Here is an 18,872-nt window from a genome sequence, read left to right on the forward strand (position 1 = left end):
AGGTAACTCCAGTATGCGTGCTCCCCCGCCAGCCTAGCTGGTCTCCCAGCTGCCTGTCATTGCCTCTCCTCCCGCCCTTATTTGGAGCCCCTGACAGCTGAGATGCAAGCAGAGGGAGCTGGGTGTGGGCCAGCCGTCACCCTCTGCTTCCCTGCATGGGTCCCGTTGCCAGGGAGAAGGAATCCTGAGGCGAGCGCCCAGGAAGATAACCAAGGACTCTTTTCTGCTCTTCTCACACCTTTGAAGTGGGGGCCTCTTGAGGCAAATCATCAAGAATGTGACTCTTGCAGCTGAGGGTCTGGGGGAGGGAGGGTTACTGGAGCTGCTCAAGGCAAAGGGGCTGTGACAAGCTTCGCTGGACTGATAACTTTAAAAGGGCATCTTCTGCTGGCCGCTGCAAGTGACAGAATGGGGAGGGTTCCAGCTCTCCTGCGTTCTCAGGGAGCTGGGGGGCTATAAAAACGGGAGACGCCGGGCAGCTGGGAGACAGTGACGGACAAAGGCTGAGAGAGAAACCAGAGAGTGAGCCGAGACAGCAAACATCAGATCGTGCCCCGACCCACGCCAGTATGGGCTCCTTCTCCATCACCAAGGGCTTCTTCCTCTTCCTGGCCTTTTGGCTCCCAGGCCATATTGGAGCAAATCCCGTGTACAGTGCGGTGTCCAACACAGATCTGATGGATTTCAAGGTAGGGCCAGGAAGTGGGGCATGGACTGGGACCAGGGTCTCCTTGGTACTGGGTCCATTCCTGAGACGTCCCCCTTTCTCTGCATTTATTTTCCCCTGATAAAGAACCTGCTAGACCACCTGGAGGAGAAGATGCCGGTAGAAGATGAGGTCATGCCTCCACAGGCCCTGAGCGAGCAGACCGATGAAGCGGGGGCAGCACTTAGCTCCCTCTCTGAGGTGCCTCCCTGGACTGGGGAGGTCAACCCGTCTCAGAGAGATGGCGGTGCTCTCGGGCGCAGCCCCTGGGACCCCTCCGATAGATCTGCCCTCTTGAAAAGCAAACTGAGGGCTCTGCTCGCTGGCCCTCGGAGCCTGCGAAGGTCAAGCTGCTTCGGGGGTAGGATTGACAGGATTGGAGCCCAGAGCGGACTAGGCTGCAACAGCTTCCGGGTAAGAGGCGCTGCGGGTGGAAATGGGATAGAGGCCAGGTGGGGTCTTGTTAGGGCTCTGACCTTGCCAAGGACTAGTGCCAGTCTGCATCTTCGGCAGTACAGAGTCCAGTGCGTGAGTCTTATGTTCTCTGAGAGTTCTGCCCCACCCTGATGGGTGTCCCTTGAGTTTCAAGAGAATGACAGCAGCTGCTGCAGGATCTGAGCCACGAGCACTGGGAAATTAGAATACAGGGCCAAGACCGCCCACATTAACGCTTATCGGCGCCCTGTTTGCCAGTTTACCGCAGAGGCTGGACTGTGGCTGGTGGGAAAGACTTGGTCACTGGTCAGGTTGAACAGGTTAGCCCAGTGAAGGTAGATCATCAGACCGATTTATTTTTCTCTTTGTAGTACCGAAGATAACAGCCAAATCTGCTCGAGCAGATCGCAAAAGATCCCAAGCCCTTGCGGTGTGTCACACAGCTTGGTCGCATTGCCACTGAGAGGTGGTGAATACCCTCCTGGAGCTGCAGCTTCCTGTCTTCATCTATCACGATCGATGTTAAGTGTAGATGAGTGGTTTAGTGAGGCCTTACCTCTCCCACTCTGTACATTAAGGTAGATCCTCACCCCTTTCAGAAAGCAGTTGGAAAAAAATAAATCCGAATAAACTTCAGCACCACGGACAGACGCTGAGGCCTGGCTGCGGTTCTTTGGCTCCTTTCTGTCCCCAGTTCCTTGCGGTCCACAACCTTGATCTTTCGTTTCTCCCTCCTTCCCTCCTTCTTCTTGCTGGGCGTGTGTGTGTGTGTGTGTGTGTGTGTGTGTGTGTGTGTGTGTGTGTGTGTGTGTGTGTGTGTGTGTGTTGGTGAGGGGGTTCACACCATGGCCCTCAACATGCTCTGCCTCCATTGCAGAACCCTGAAAAGCTCGCCCAGACTGAAAAGGGCATTTATTTTTAATTACCTTTAAAATACCTTTTCCTGAGGACAGAGGCAATGATACGTATGCTTAGTTTCACGAATCCCTCTCACTGTCTGGCTACAGCCTGGGTGGCTTTAAGGGGCATTTAGAGGACCAGGGACTATCCAGATCTGTGACAGAGTACCAGCTGCTGTGACCACTTGGATTACACTCTCAGTTTGGACAAGCGTGAGTGGAGGGTGGGTTACACAGCTGGGAAGAGGAAGGTTTCCAGGCGGACGGGTGGCAAATTCAAACGCTTTGTGAGCTACCTCACTAGTGCATCGTTACCTACCAATGTCTATCACTCAGTGCTGGAGATCAAACTCAGGGAGCCAAACGCATTTGGAAAACAGCCATGGTCTCCCTAACCCAGGACCGTGGAACTTGAACTTGCATGCTGCGTGGAGGAGAGCACCACCATTTGGTCTCACTATGTAGCTTTGGCTGGCCTTGAACTCAGGGAGATCTGCCTGCTCCCGCCTTGTGACATTACCAAATCTGGCTAAGGTGCAGTATTTTTATATCTGCTTGTGAAAGGTACCACCCCAAGCAGAGAATACATTCAAGGCTGATAGTGAGCATTGCTTCTTCCCTGAGATCACACAAGTCATCTTATAACTCCAATAGGACATGGTTTGCCACACACCCTCTGCCGTGTGTGTGTGTGTGTGTGTGTGTGTGTGTGTGTGTGTACACGCATGCACACATGCACGTGTGCTTGTGTTCCTAACCTATACTGGGCATGTTGTACAAAAATGGGGAGGAGAAAGCAAGTAATATTCGTACACACCTGTAGAGGGGTGGCAAGGCCAGGGGCAGAGAGTGATGGGCTAGAAGTGGAAGAGGAACTTCAACCACTTCCAATCAAAATGTTCCTATTTGAGCCAGGTATGGGCACATGTACCTTAGTCCCAGCACTGGGGAGAAAGGGGTAGACAGATCTCTGTGAGTTCAAGGGTAACCTAGTCTACACAGTGTGTTCCAGGACAGCCAGTGCTATACAGTGAGACCCTGACTCAAAATACAAAACAAAACAAAACAAAAAAACCACTCCCTATCTGGATCTCAAATTAGAAGGTGCAGAGAGACAGGCAGTGGAGAGTGACGTAAGGACCATTGTGAATGGGAAGGAAAAGCACTAAGCCTGCATCAGGAGTCCTAATTGCTAAGGAAAGAAAAAGAACGAGCTGCTGTGGGTGTCTCCCAGATGTCATGGTAACAAAAGGGACAGAAAGGTGACAGAGGGGCCTGATGGGACGTCTGTGACTGGTGACATGGCACCACAGCCGTGGACACAGCAAGCTGTATTCTTTGTTAAAGACAAGGGAGCAGAGCAGGCAGATGGGCAAGCGCACACATATGCGCACACCAGGAGAACTTCGAGGGCAAGCTCTCTTCAGGCTGTTGGGCTCTTGTCTGTGGGGTAAGTCCCTGAACAGGCAGCTGAGGATCCAGACAGTCCACTGTAGCCCTGGTGCAGCTGGCAGGAAAAGATAACAGACCAAGTGGATGGGTGCATGGGTGATAGGTGCCACATAAGAGAGGGCTTACAAAGACGGTAGACAGATGGGTGGGGACAGGCAGTGAAAGGGAGGTGCCAGGCCAGCAGACTAGGTTTCTTGGCTGGGTGTGATGGCATAGACCTGGAATTCTAGCATGTGGGATGGAGGGGCAGGGCAGCTCAGGTCACCTTCGGTTACAGCGAGTCTGAGGCTAGCCTGGGTTTCATCAGACTCTGTCTCAGAAACAGACTGCTTTGCTAGAGCACCCTAACTTTCCTCTGGAAAGAAAGATCACCATAGAGACAAGGCCTACAGAGAAGGTGCAGACATTTTATTCTGACTTAAGAGTGACCACAAGAACGTCCACCTTCCAAAGGGCCAAATAAAAATAGACCTTTACAAATTAAAAAAAGGTACCATTTATGTACACAGTGACATCAGCTAACGCTACCATACAAACAGACAGTATGAACAAACAGAAAGGAAGAAGCTGCAGCTGGACAGACAGTCACTGAGGTCCACAGGAGCTGAGGGCAACACTCCACATCCACACGGCTGGGCCAGGAGGGCTGTGCTGGCTTCTCCGGAAGCTTTCTTGTCACCAAGGTCCACATCAAAATGTCACATGGCTAGCTGAGTCAAGCTAATGTCCGTTCCAGCTGGAACTGCTTAACAAGGTCACATGCAGACATCTCATAAAATACCAAACTCCCACAGCAGTACCAGGGAGCCACACAAATGCCAGGAAAACTGCCTCAAGCCAATTTCGGTGTCCCTCCAAGGAGCTGTGTTTGACAAGGTGCTGTGGCACTGGGGGTGGGGGAACAGAGCTGCAACAGGTTAAGAGACTAAGTCACTAGTTCCAAGGGACTGCCATGGGAGGAGAGGTCCAGGGCTTACACTTATAGTTCACAGGTGAAAAAGCTGTCGTCTTTGGGCTTTTCTGGAGAGGCAGGTTCAGCAGGGAGGGACACAGAAAACTGAGTGTCCTAGAGGAACATGAGTTCCAGGGTGGGGATGTGCGGACCCTGTCCATTCTGGGGTTAAACTAATGGTGACTGTACATGTGCGCGCGCGCGCACACACACACACACAGAGGAAGCTGTGGACTGAGGCCCTTCCTCCACAGGCTACAACTCTGCAAACCCACTAGGCTGGAGGATAATTCTGTGGTGTGTCATGCTTTGCTTAGTGTGGGCAACTGGTTTCCTTCTTGGTGGAGCACAAAGCAGGGCAGGCATTGAAATCAGCCATAAAATGAAGCTGGCAGCAGGCCAAACACAACCCTGCTTAGCTATTTTTCCAAGTACTTGTGGGGAGGTTTCAACCCCCTCCCCCTCCCACACTCCCACTCCCACCCCAAGTTAGAAGCTGAAAACAGAGTAAGTCACGCTCATTCTGGTAAAAAGATAATCAAATGGGGAAAACAGAGGGCCAGGGTCACTGTCAGACCTAAAGATCCAAGGTAGCCCCCAACCAAGGCTGTGGAACAACTTCCCAAGTGCTGGTCAGAGGACTCTGCCAGGCCTGGCGGTCTCACCGCTAGAAGCCAGGCTTAGCACAGATGCCCTCCAGCAAGTTCCATGATTTAAAAAGTATCCAACACAAATGAATGCCACCTGTACCCAAGAGCAGCTGCCACAGGGGCCCTGGGTTGCAGGAAGATGAATGCAATGTCCTACCCAGATGTTCACTGAGGTGCTGACTCAGAGAGGACCAGGAGAGAAAGAAGCCATGATGTGGTGAGGCACAAGGGCAAGAGCATCCCCTCCCTCCCCAGCCCTGGGACCAGCAGCTGCACAGACAGGTTCCTCGCCAAGTCCTCAGAAGAGGGCTGAGTGGGGAGTGGAGGGGAAGCTGAGCGTGAGCAGTGACCACGACAGGAGCTGCTGGCTTTCTGCTAAGGTCGAACCTTGATTGGCCCTGGCTCAGGGTAGCTTGCTTGCCAGCTTTTAGAGCAATCCCAAATTTGCTAGAGCTCTGGGCAGTGGCTCTGTCTAGGGGTTCCTCAATTTTGCCTAACTTTGGGAATGAATCCAAGATAAGTTGCGGCTGCCCCACTAGGAAGAGAGATGAAGGCTTAGAAAGTAGAGTGGTTGTGGAGAGGAAAGGAATGACACTGGGAGAGCGCAGGTCACTGGGAGAGCAGGTGTAAGCAGTGAGTGGGGACTACTGAATGTTCACAGAGGGGAGACGCTGTGGTTCCTGTGGTGGGATTTAATGCTTAGAGGCTGTTAGCTGGAATGTTAGCATCAGGGGTCTGGTCAGGAATGATTCTAAGGACATTCAAGCCCCAGGGTCAAGAGCATGAGCTCACTCCTAGGAAACAGAAGGAAAACAATGGCCACTGAAGAGGCAGAGTGTATATGAGGTCCTGGTTCTGATCCCAGGCCTCCCCAGACACGGGGAAGGGTTCTTAGTGCCTAATTCTTGATATACAAACAAGATCCTCAGTGTCGGCCTCAGTCCAACTCCTTCCCGGAAAGGTCTGGGCAACAGCGGGGCTCTCCGAGAAACAGCAACAAAGAGGCACCAAGTTCCACCTAGGATCCAGCCCAAGAGTACCCTGATCTCTCTCTAGGGGAGCTGGGGAATGGAAGATTCTTACAGAGGAATTTAGTAAAACCCCAACTTCCTGCTCAGCACATCCCCAAAAACCTCTGACCCCCATCTTCCAGGACTCCAGGCATCTGAGCAAATGGTTGACTGGGAGCCTTCGTGCTGGCTGTGGAGGCCAGCAAGTGAGCTGGCCACTGCAGAGGCATCTCTGGGACAGTGGGCTGGCTGCAGCCGGGCTCAACTGTCAGAGGGTCTGGTAATGCTGCCGTAGCCGGGCCTGCAGGAACTCAGTCGTCAGGTTGTGTCGTGTAATGATCCCCACGATCTAGAGCAAGGAGAAAACACCCAAGTCACCACGGGGTAAAAGGCATCAGTATGACGAGTGTAAAGTGAACTGGTCCCTGTCAATGTAGCACAGGATGTAGAACCAGAAAGACTAACTGGGACCTGGACAGTGTAAGGGCATGACAGGAGCTCTGTGCTCAGGATAGACTTTCTCCTCTCAGGGGACATTAGGAGTCACAGGCCAGAGGCCTGGGGACACATGGAGCTGCACCAGAGGAGTCAGTGGGTCCTGAAATGGGAGTCTTCTGGGGGAGGGGGAGGGGAGGGGGAGGGGGAAGGGGAGGGGGAGGGGCTGGAAGGGGACTGTGAGCCACCTGGGTTTCATCACAACTCAGCCCAGGCTAGCCTTGAACTTGCCTGTGTGCTGGGACTGCAGGTGTGTGCCACAACGCCTGGCATAACCAGCCTGCATTTTATCTTATGCACTTGTTTATAAATAAACCTAGGCACATGCTCTATCATTTAGCTACACCCCAAGTCAAGCCATGTCCTCTTAGGTTTCTTTTGCTGTACTGGAGCGCCATGACCAAAAGCAACTCGGAGAAAATTTATTTCAGTTACTTCATAGTCTATCACTAAGCAAAGTCAGGGCAGGAGCTCAAGCAGGGCAGGAACCTGGAGGCAGGAGCTGATGCAGAGGCCATGGAGGGTGCTGCTGACTGGCTTGCTCTTCCTGGGTTGTTTATCCTGCTTTGGTGTAGCATCCAGGACCACCAGCTCAGGGATGAACTCTGGGTCCTCTTACATCCATTACTAAGGAAATGTACTACAGCCTTGCTTACAGCCCTGTGTAATGGACGTTATTTCCTTTTTTTTTTTTTTTTTTTTTCTTCTTTTTCTTTTTTCTTTTTTTTGGAGCTGGGGATTGAACCCAGGGCCTTGCGCTTGCTAAGCAAGCGCTCTACCACTGAGCTAAATCCCCAATCCCGGAGGTTATTTTCTTAATCGAGAGTCCTTGTTCCCGAATGACTCTAGCTTGTGTCAAGCTGACATAAAAACTGGCTAGTGAGTGTCCGTAAACAGGATACATGCAAGGCCCGACGGCACACACCTACAGCAGCAGCACTTGGGGGCTGAGTCAAGAGGACTGCCTATCAAGCCAGCAAGGAAGAATGGCAGGAAGGCAGGCTGTCCCCTGGAACAGCAACCACTTCCTAAAGGGTCATTTTGGTGACAAAGGACTGGGTAGTTCAAAGGGGAAATGAAAAGTTACTAAGTGAGAAGGACTGGGAACTGGAACAGGTAGCCACGGTGCTCAACTGTCATACAGGTGGAGTGTTGTGGCTTGGAGAGTGCCTGCCCAGCATGCCTATAAGTAGACGACATCCCGCAGGGATGGGTACCTGCAGGAAAAGCCACTCTGCATGGTGACCATAGAGACCTTGGGGATGCAGACCCTGTGCACAGCAGAGGTGAGGAGGTGAGGCCTCAGCAGGGCAGGGATCACGGCTTGGTTTATTTATTTGTATCTTAGCTGTAATAGTTGTACAGTGATAACTAAATAATAAAAATTAAGTTGGAACGATAAGGTGGCCCAGTGGGAAACCACGCTTGCCCTGCACCCTGGTGGCCAGAGTTTAATCCCAGGAGACCTCACTGAAGTGGAAGGAGAGAACCAACTCCACAGAGCTGTGCTCACAGCTCACATAAACAGTTTGGTTTTGGCTTTTTTTTTTTTTTTTTTTTTTTTTAAAGTAACCCTGAAATAATGGAAAACCTACAAAAATAATCACTGGGTATGCTTTGTTTTAAAACCCTCTGAGCACTCTACCTTAAATTCTATTAATGCTACAATTGCCCATAAGAGGTGGGAGCCAAGACACACAGAGCAGGAGGAGGAAGAGACACCCTGAAGTCAAGAACAGGCATGGAAGAACGGAAGGCAGGGCACAAGGTGCCCCCTGCTGGACTGACGAGCACATGGAAAAGCACACAGTGGGTGGACAGATGAGAGGCTACCAAGGACACTGCTTCCTCCACCCAAGCCACTCACCTCGCCCACCGCATTCACCACCGGCAAGTGGCGCAGGCCCATGGTTCTGAACAGGTTGAAAACTTGAGAAACGTGGGTGTTGGGGGAGACAGTAAATGGTGAAGGATTCATATATGGTGTGACGTCCTGTAGCAGAAAACCAGGAATCACCCACAGCCTGGGATAAGCATGGCATACAAGCAGCACAGGAACAGCCCGAGGAATGCCCTCCTCACCACAATCATGCGGGGATTCAGCAGTGTGAGGTCCAGGTCATGTATGTCCGGAAACCTCGGGTAGTCCTCAGCCATCTCAGCATAAGAAAGGCGTGGTTGGCTGGCACTCTGTAATTCCAACCAAGACAACGTCTTTGCAACAAACAGCAGCTGCTAGGAGGGTCACTCTGACGTCACTCGACTCCCCAGTTATAGCATCTTCCAGTCATATGCCAAGGCGGTGTGTGTGTGTGTGTGTGCACGCGTGTGCAGGTGCTGAGGAGGGAGACAGCCAGTGCTAATGAAAATGAATGATAAAACTGCTACTAGGTGTTATGGGCTGAGTTGTGCCAATCCCAGCACCTCTCAGGTGCCCTTGCTGAAAACAGGGCTCTGCAGATTTGCTTACAATGAGCTCATGATGGACTAGGGGCCTAACTCTAACAAGCATCCTTAGAGATGAGAGAGGTAGCAGAGAGAAGTAATACTGAAGTGACATTTACGACCTGCACGGCCAGGAACTGTTGGAGCTAAGAGGAAGCGAGGAAGGACCCCTCACAGCTCCTTCTGAGAGCTGGCCCATCTGGATCTTGTCCTTATGCTCTTGAACTATGGAAGACCTTGCTTCAAGCTCCCAGGCCAATGGCAATCTGGCACAATGGCTACAGACAGCGTCACAGAAGCACTGTCACCGTCCCTCAGATCTCACTGCTGTGTGGCAGGTCAGGCAGGTCAGTGCAAGGGCTCACAGGACAGCACATGGCTACAAGTGCTCGCCAGCATCGCTATCAGAGCAGGCTCCTGTCCCCTCAACTCCACTCTGTGTACCTCACATGGCTCACCCCAACTGGCAGATGGCCCCAGAATTGACCTGCTCTGGCAGGCCAGACCAGGTGCTTCAGGACCTTAGCTGTCACCACTCTTAACTTCCTTGCCTCTAAACTCCCCATCAGTGTCAACCCACTCCAACCAGGCTGGCCACCCACACTCCACCCAGAACCCTGTGCCTGGACAACTGCTCTTCTGCAGGCTTATCAGACCACAGAAGCACTCAGGTGGCTACAAAGGGAGAAGCCTGCAGCTGCCATCAGCAGTCACTCTGGAAGGCAGGGCTCTGGTGGCTTGCTCAGGCTCCTGCCAAAAAGGTGTGAATTTTGGGTGTCATGGGGTCACCCTAAAACCAAATGGAAGAGGAAAATGGCTACAGTGGAGCTGGCAGGAGGAGGGGTGCTTCTCCCACTAACACATGCAGAAGAATCCACTTGTGCCAGTACTCAAATCCTGCAGGATTAAAGGCAGGTATGGCGGCCAATGCCTGGGATCCCAGCTGTGAGGTAAAGACCAGATGGGCTACACGAGACCCTGCCTCAACAACAGAAGAAAACAAAAGGAAAACCCCCTCAGGATATGAAAGCTCACAGGCCTGCAGGCAGGAGACTCTGGACAAAATGTGGCAGTGGATAAACAAGGGACAACTGGAATCAGCTTGCCCTCACCTCCCTCATGACCTGGGGGCCTCACGCACAGCAAAGGCTTGTGCAGCGAAGCTCCCTGCCCAGCAGCTGTGCACATCACAGGCACTGACTACCTCTCCCAACAACAGGCTTGTCCCTGTCACCATCCTGCCTTCCAGAACACCAGAGCCCAACACTTACGGACTGACTTTCCGAGTAACACACGCCTCGGACGAGCAGGGTGACGAGCTGGGAGCGCAGGACGAGGCCATGGAAGGTCAGCGGACGGAATCGCTCCTCCATGGTCCAGTCTTCACTCGGGGACTGGTCAGGGTATAGGTTGGGGTAGGGAGTGTATCTGTTACACAAAAACCAGACGCTACCTCGTATCCCCTCAGCGGGGCCACTCTGTCACATCCTCATTGCCTCCCTGTAATCTCCAGCAAGCGAAGATTCCCTCGCACCCTGTGTGCAGGGTGCTCGGCATGGAGGCCATAGGCAGCCAGTGTGAGGCCCTCACCTCCTCTCCAGCATCTGCTGTAGCAGGTCCTCCTTCTCTGCTGGCTCCTCAGAAGCCACATGCTCATCACACACGTTGCGCAGCTCGCTGGAAGGGTAAGACTTCATGGACTGGCCCCGCTTGCGCTGCTCACCAGCACGGGTGAGGATGCTGGACTTCTATGGATGGAGGTGGGGCAATGACAGTGTTTACAAGTGCCAAGATGGTGGTGCGGGATATAGACACAGGAGCGTCTCTAGTGCTGTGCTGATGGCAATAGGACTTTTCATGGAGGTCTGCAAGCCATAGAGGTACAGGCCAGTCAGTCCTTAGACTGGAAAATGAAACTGAGGCCCTACACAAGAGAGGGAAGCCTCTACCACTCACTACCCTGCATCCTGTGTGACCCTGCCCAGCCCAAACGTGCCCCTAGATCTTGATGGTCAGTCTGACCCGGGTTTAGTGACACTGAAGCAGTCTGGGGTCTTCTCACAGGACCAGAGCCCAAGGGCTTTGACCTCGGAAAGATAGGGTCTCGATAGGGAAGTAGGTCACAGCTGTATGTGCACGCATGTGTGCTGTGTCCTCACGGGCTTTCTTGCTCTGACCCCTCCCTGGACTCTTGTCTGCTTTCTCCCTCCATGCTGCTAGACAGTCCACTCTGTATATTCTTGGCCCTGAAGGACAGAGAGCTACCTCTGAAACACAGGACAAAACATGTCCTTCTTCTAAGTGGCTAGTTCTTACTGTCCTTTTCTCTGTGTAGCAGGGCTGTCTGCCTGTGCCTCCTGGGGGCTGGGACTGAAGGCCAGCAGCAGCACCACCGGCTGGCCTGTCTTGTCTAAGTGCAGGCACATCACGTGTTTTGTCACAGTGATGTAAAGTCATCCACTACAACAAACCTCATGGTTTTACTGGCCTAGGCTTCACCTCCTCTCATCTGGGGAGGTGCACCTCAATTCTTCAGAGGGGAAACGACCTTTCTCTTACATCCTGTCTTGGAGGGACTGTCAATGTTTATGTTTGTTGGTGGCCACATAGCCTGTGTGAGGTGATGAACCTACCCTCCCTGGGCTGAGAGTTGGGAGCTACCCAAGGTCAGAGACCAGCCGGCGCCCATCCCACCTCTGTATACCACATGGCATCATGAGGTCAGTATCTGTATCCTTAGAGCTCGCAGCCCCTGTGTATATGTGTGTGTGTGTGTGTGTGTGTGTGTGTGTGTGTGTGTGTGTGTGTGTGTGTGTCTGTATGCCTGTCTGTCTGTCTCTTTGTGTGTCTCTGTCTGTGACTGTTTGTCTGTGTCTGTGTCTCTGTCTGTCTGTCTCTTTCTCTCTCTGTGGTTTCTTGAGATAAGAGTTTCTCTATGGAGCCCAAGCTGGCCCAGAGTTCACAGTGATCCCCCTGCCTGGGCCCCCACTTTCCTAAGTTGGCCAGAGTCCATTTGTGTCAGCAACTCTAGAACCCTCCCTGATGCTTGTATACGGTAAATAATACCAAGTCTGCTGACTTTTCCAAAAGGAGCTATCACCTGCAGCTGCTGCCCAGATGAGCACACATCCTCCATGAGGCCCACTGTGTGAGCGTGCTGAGGACTTCCCCTAGACTGACTCAGTCTGAGCACAGCCCAGCTTCAGAGGCATCATTACACAGCGTCAGTGTTGGGCCAGAGGGTCCTGCCTCACTGGCCTTCCTTTTTGGGCCATTTTCTTTACCTTGAACTTAATGTTGTTGCTTATGAGCTGGTTGCCTTTCATGAACTCCTTCTCGTTGCCGCGATTCTCTGTGACCACTGGGAAGGCATGGTGGACTGTAGTACGCAGGATGCTCACCAGAGACTGGATACGAGTATGTGGGTAGACATATGTCAAGTTGGGCTCCATGATGTCGCTGGCTCTCAGCCTGCAGAGGGGAAGTTGTAACAGCCTCAAAGACACCACTGCCATTGGGAACAGGCTGGGTTAGACAACGGTGCCCCTCATCTCCGTCTGGATCACTGGAGCCTCTCTTCTGAACCATCCCCAGCAACTGCTCCAACTTCCACCACCAAGCCTGCTATACTGCTCCTCACTGTACCATGAACCCCACCCGTCCATGAACCGCACCTGCTTCCCCAAGGGTTGGCCAGCCACTCCTAACACACCACATCACATGCTATGACCAAGCACCACTAATCATTAGTTATCTTGGAGTTAAAGGGATATTCTGGAGCCCTTATTTAGACGAGGATGGCAAGCCAGAGCCTGCACGCGGATCAATCCCAGCCTCACACACTCGGGCAGGGCTGTGGGGTTGATAGGCCTGCCTGATATCCAGATGGATATCCTGATATCCTGTGGATGGTCCCAGCCAAGAGTGGTGCTTGGCTGGATGTGTGAGTAGGCTGGTGCATGGCCAGGGCTCTGCATGTTCTCAGTGTGAACATCTAGCAATGTTAAAAGCTTGAAGAGTTCTCGAAGCTGACTTAGCCATCAAGCTAAGGAGCCCCTGTGCCCCACCCTGCTACCCAGTCCTGGGGCTACTCCCCAGATTCCTACCGTACTCAAGCTGCTCAACATCCCTAAACACACAGGACACAGGGACAAGTGTGCTTTCTAATCAGAACTGTTTCCGGCCCTGCGGGCCCAGCAGCTTAGAAACTGGTGCAAAGTCGGGGGAAGAGGCCAACTTCTTTTTTTTTTTTTTCGGAGCTGGGGACTGAATCCAGGGCCTTGCGCTCGCTAGGCAAGTGCTCTACCACTGAGCTAAGTCCCCAACAAGAGGCCAACTTCTTACCTGTCCATCTCCACCTCTGTCTCCCACTCCAGAAGAGGCACACCTCTCAGCCCAATGTGGATGTCGTAAATGCCCTTATTGAAAAAGTCTCCAGTCCACTTGGCCACCTAAGAAAGCAGAGACCTGAAGACAGTCCTAGAAGTGAGCCTGGCCCCAGCCTGTCGGCAACCAGAGGGATGTGCTCACCATCAAAGTGACCATAATAGGAAGCCCATAGGTGATCTCATTTGTGGACTCAATCAGGATGACTGTGAGGCTGATGGTCATTCTTACAACCCCACCCAAGAAAGCTGCCGCACCAATCAGGGCGAAGGTCCCAGAATAGAGGTGGCCCAGTCCAATGTAGCTGGTGGAGAGAGAAGCAGCCAGGCTTAGACACAGTGGTGGTATGGGCTCACACACTTGTAACCATGAGGGCACATGTGCACTCATCAATCCAACTACCTTTTCAGGACATTGGCAACTAAACGTCCAAAAGCTGCTCCACACAGCAGGGAAGGCACGAAGAGGCCACTGGGGACAGAGGTGCCGAAAGTCCAGCATGCCATCAGGAAATAGAGGGCGAAGAATAAGGCCAGGGTGACGGGGCTGAAAGTCCCTGCAGGGTGAGAGCAGACGGAGTCACACCAGCAGACACCTGCACAGGCTCAGAAAACTGTGCTGTGTCTTCTGAGGTAGCTTCTGCACACAGTGAGCACACCAACACTGGAGGCAGGGACCTGAGCCTCTGGCATGGGGCACTGCTGCAGAGATGCCTGAGTGGGAGCAGGCGTCGACCCTGGGGGTGTGCAGCACAGACACTCACCATCCTGATGGAAGAGCTGCAGGATGGCAGACTCCTGGGAGTTGAAGAAGAGTGTGGCCATGTCGTTGTAGGTGTCATTGGGACAGAAAAATGTCTTGATAGTTGAATTCACATCTTCCGATGTGACCTGAAAAGGGGGTATTAAAAAGTCGCCCAGAGGCACCTGACTGGGACAAACAGGTCTTCAATGCTGTCTCCTAAGAGGTCAAGAGTTGGCTGGGCAGCTTTCCCTGTGGGAGGAACTGGCTCTAGCTGGAGGAGGAAGCAGGTACACTCTGCTATGGACACTAGATGGCGGCTGACTGATGCTGGTTCCTGCACGTTGAATATGGAGTGAAATAATATGGGTAAGGGTGAAGGCCTTTGCTCATCTGCTTTTTAAAAAGGTTTTGTGTACGTCTATGTGAGTAGGTGCATGACTGCCGTAGCGTGAGTGTCAAGGTCACATGACATGGAGCTGGGTGACTCTTATTCACCAGCACACATGCCAGGCTAGCTGGCCTACAAACTGCCTATTTCTACCGCCCATCTCGCCATGGCAGGCAGCACTGGGGTCACAGACATGAGCTCAGCTTTCCAATCGGGGCTCGAGGGACCTGACGCAGGTCCCGTCCTCGTACGGCACGGGCTTTACTTGCTGTACCATCACTGAGCATAACTACAGCAGGGCTCACCACAGACTTGGTTTCCTCCACGTGCAGATTCTGAAGTACCACAGCTAAGAGCTCAGAGTGAGAGCCCCAAGGACTGTGGGGTTATAATGAAGATTAGAGATCAGTTGAAACCTAACTTTGGCTGCAAATAAAACCAACCAACCAACCTTTATTCTGGATTTTCTACAAAAGAAACCAACCTTAACATGAGGCCCAACAGCAGTATCATGCTCTGGGCCACCTTTCTTCCAATCACACTAGGAGAACAAAGCCAAACGAGGAAGAAAAGTCTCTACATGCTCACCACCCTATGTGAGCATGGGGTTCCCATGCCGCCACCCTGTGTGAGCATGGGGTTCCCATGCCGCCACCCTGTGTGAGCATGGGGTTCCCATGCCTCCTAAACTGTGTGGAAGCAGAGCATCTACAGAGACATGGTTCTGGACTTCTGGCTAGTGGTGTGCAGTGGCCGAGCTTCACAGCACTGCTGTCTGAATGTGGACAGTAAGGAGGTGGACTGCACTAGAAAGCAGGACAGCGCCTTCTGTTGGCAGAGAGGCATGAGTGCAGGGAATGGTGGACAAATCGCTGGCTGCGGCTCAATAACTGACACACGCAGGGTTTCCCAGAACATGTCTGAAGGAAAGCCTGTGCCCCAGAGCCTCTGGGGAAGGTCTTGAGGTCAGCTGCAGTGCTGAGACCACCTGTCTGCTGGCAGAGAACTGACTACAAATTCAGATGGCTTCACCACTAACTCTGCACTCTCTAAAGACCTCGTGAAGAACTTTTACTTTGGAAACTCTGGCTTTTCCTCATCTACAGAATGAAGTATACCTTCCTCTTTATGCTACACATTACCAGCTAAGGGATCTTGGACAAGCCTTCATTTTGCCTCTGTTTTCTTTCCTGAAAGGTGGGGTACTATTATCGGTCAGCACAGTAGAGGAAAAATAAAAATAATAGTAGTGGTGTGAAGTACTTGATCTGAGACACAGAGCGCCTGAGCGTCTCTGGTGCTTGCTGGACTATCGCGGGCCCAGGAGTCCTATAGCCAAGAAAGTCATTCTATTCCAGGACAGCCACCTTTGTCTGGTTATAGTTAATTTTTTTAAAGCTAGCCAACTTGAGCACAGAATGTTTTGTGTTTTTCATATTATTAGTGTTCCACAACAAAATACATTTTGAAAAGTTTGGTCTCATAAATGAAGTGGCCTTGGGAATACAAGGTATTAGTAAACTTCTACTCTGTGTGGTACCTTCTTTTGTCCCAGGTACCCTTGGCTAAGGCTTGCTGACCTCTCATCTAAAGCATCCTGAAGTCACAGACTGCTTCCCTCCCAGACGAGCTCCAGAGGGCTCTGAGAGCCTTGAGTTGCTACTCAGGAACAAGAAGACAGAGTTCAGAGACTGTTCAGCAGCTCCTGCCCTGGAGATCAAGCCACATGCTGCTCTGGCCAACAGCGTGACCAAGATAAGCAGGTAGAGTACACGCCCATGACCACCTTTAGAAGTGCAAAGCGGGCTATGTGCCAAGGAGAGCAGCCAGCAGGGGATGAGTTAGCATCACCCTATGAGTGACTCTCATATCACAGAGGTGAGGTGGTGGGAGGTGGGGCCCTGAGCCAGTGTGTTCCTGCAGGCCTGGAGAGGGAGAGCCAATGGTAGGCTAATGAGTGATGCTTGCTTCCCATGAAGAACAGCCTGAGCTTTAGACGATGTAGAAAAGATGGCAGGCAAGTGTGCTCATCCTTTCAGTAAAGGACACAGTGCACTCAGCTGCAGGCAGGAGCAGCATGCTTCTAAATAGACACGCATTTTTGCTTGGAGGATAAAAAGTAAGTTTGTGAAGGTTACCTGGAGCTGGAATGAGCCATTACCCGTTTGACTCGTGGAAGACATCTGTCGGCATTCTCCCAACACCATGGAGGCCACAAACACCACCACAGTCGTCACCAGGGACACCAAGAGGCTCTCTAAGACCCTAGAAGGCAGAGCACAGCTGTTACAATGCAACCAAAGATGCTTTGGCCTGAGAACACGCAATCACTCTCCCTGCCCCCACACCCCTCCCCCACAGGCAAGCCCAAACAGAATCAGGACACATCCAGACTAGACACTCCTGACTGGCAGTGTCTAGTCGGCTGCAATAAAGGGCGGGCAGCTGATGAAGGAGGCTGCTGCACACCCATCGCTCCTGGCTAAGTCCAGGAAGGGCGACTCCTGACAGACAGCGTCTCAGCAGAATCTGCTGACCCTCCAGACCTTTGGTCATGTGAGCTAAACCCAGCCTCGGCTTCTCTGGCCTCCATGGGTCAACTTATGAACTTGTTTATATGCTTAGTCTCAAAGGAGAAACCACAGTGGGTGTGGAAGCAGGGCCTGTTCACAGGACCATCTTCCTTGGAGAGATGGCCTGCCCACAAGGGGCTCGCTGCAGATACCTGACGAGCTTAGGTTTCGGGTGCACGTTGCGCATACGGTACTTTGCAAGCCTCTTGTTCAGACAGTTGAATGTGGCTCCCAGGAGGCCCCCAATGACCCCCATCACGACGAAGAAACCCAAATCCATAGCTGTCCAGAGATGACATTTTTTATCAGAGTCAGAGCACTGAGAGAAGGGGGAAGGGAGGGAGAGAGAAAAACCAGAGTGGCCATGAGAACAGGAAGGGAAAGAAACAGAGACAGGAACAAGAGTGGGATGCCTTCCTTCCCTGCCGAGGGTTCAGGCTGCCCAGGCACTCTGCTCCCAGGAGCAGGTGTGCGCAGGCAGGAGCGAGGCCACCTACCCCACTGGTTTTTTACTTAAGAGCAAGTTTCATGGGTACAGTGAAATCCTGGGAGGAAGGTTAAGACCTACCTTAAATTCACCAAAGTTCAGCAGTCCAGGCAGCTGGAAGGAACCCCAACTTCCAAACTGGATCCCAGAGCGGAAGAAGTTGAGGGTGAAGGTGGCAGACATGGAACAGAAGAGCTAGGGGATAAGTAACAAAACAAGGACACTGGTGACATCACCCTCTCCTTTACACTCCCTCTTACACCATTCATTCATTCATTCATTCATTCATTCATTCATTCATTCATTCATTCATTCATTCAGTGCATATGTGGGGGTCAAAGGAGAACTTGCAGGAATCAGCTCTCTGCTTCCGCCATGTGGGACCAAGGGTTCAACTGCGGTCTGCAGTGGCACCAAATGCCTCTATCTAGAGTCATCTTGCCAGCCTGACAGTCTCTAGGTGTGGTGGCACAGACACTCAGGAGGTAGACAGGTAGACCTCTGTGAGTTTGAGGCTAGCTTGGTCTAGAGTGAGATCCTGTCTCGAAACCAAACCAAAACAGTAACAACAATAAACAAAGAAATGAAACCCATGGCCTCAGAAGAGGCCTTCAGAAGTGGCTGCGTTCAGGACCTGCCCTGGGGAGAGAACTGAAGGCAGGCTCTGAGCCAGGCTCTCTGTGATCCTCCACAGTGCCAGATGCCAAGAACTCCTTATGGGGCAGGCCCTGTGCCCCACGCAGAGGAGGACAACAGGAGGTGACTTCAAGTCACAGGCCTGCCATTGAGCCTCGCACATTCTTGTGACAGAGGCTTCACAAAGAGGGAACTGCAGCTGCTTGGCATGGCTGTCTACTTGGGGGTGGGGTGGGCTCACAGGAGGAACACAAAGCCTACTGTTTGGAGGCTACGGCTGCTCTGACAGGAAGTTCCTCAGAGCCAGTTTGTCGGCTGCAGCAAAAGGGCAGTTGCGTGTTTCCAGTGACGCTGGGTGCGTTCTGGACTCATGCTTGGGTCTAAGAGGTGGCGCCCACAGATATCTCACCACTTTCCACGTGAGTCCCTGGTTCCAGAAGGACGAGCCCTCCTCCAGGCTGAACAAGGTGCCCCCTATAGGGGCCCCAAAAGCTGCAGCAACTCCAGCAGCCGCCCCTGCTGATACGAAGTCACGCTTGTCTCTGAGGAAGAGGAGGGAAGGGGAAGAGAATGTTTGTTTATTCAAGAAAGAGCCTTCTGACTGAAGAGCCAGT

General features: G+C 52.3%; 2 protein-coding genes across 8 annotated transcripts in view; one reads left to right on the top strand and one right to left on the bottom strand.

Annotated features, from left to right (window-relative positions):
• Positions 1–493: 493 nt before the first annotated feature.
• Nppa (natriuretic peptide A) lies at positions 494–1,803 on the top strand. The gene is given in 3 exon segments (NM_012612.2): positions 494–689; positions 794–1,120; positions 1,513–1,803. Coding segments are annotated over 3 exon segments (459 nt in total). The 5' UTR covers positions 494–569; the 3' UTR covers positions 1,525–1,803.
• A 2,076-nt stretch (positions 1,804–3,879) lies between these two features.
• Positions 3,880–18,872, bottom strand: part of Clcn6 (Cl-/H+ antiporter 6) — a 33,102-nt gene continuing 18,109 nt past the window's right edge. For 2 of the 7 annotated variants that reach the window (XM_087547782.1, XM_087547783.1), the window contains exons 10-22: positions 18,668–18,800; positions 17,704–17,817; positions 16,701–16,827; positions 14,194–14,320; positions 13,833–13,986; positions 13,575–13,734; positions 13,389–13,495; positions 12,329–12,515; positions 10,635–10,792; positions 10,316–10,472; positions 8,682–8,789; positions 8,467–8,592; positions 3,880–6,453 (exon numbers count right to left, since the gene is read on the bottom strand). In XM_087547782.1, coding sequence (XP_087403908.1) covers positions 6,373–6,453; positions 8,467–8,592; positions 8,682–8,789; positions 10,316–10,472; positions 10,635–10,792; positions 12,329–12,515; positions 13,389–13,495; positions 13,575–13,734; positions 13,833–13,986; positions 14,194–14,320; positions 16,701–16,769 — 1,434 coding nt within the window. In that variant the 5' untranslated portion in view covers positions 16,770–16,827; positions 17,704–17,817; positions 18,668–18,800 and the 3' untranslated portion in view covers positions 3,880–6,372. 7 annotated transcript variants of the gene reach the window in all.

Source organism: Rattus norvegicus, chromosome 5, assembly GCF_021556685.1.
Source record: "Rattus norvegicus strain SHRSP/BbbUtx chromosome 5, alternate assembly SHRSP_T2T, whole genome shotgun sequence".
Lineage (NCBI taxonomy): Eukaryota > Metazoa > Chordata > Mammalia > Rodentia > Muridae > Rattus > Rattus norvegicus.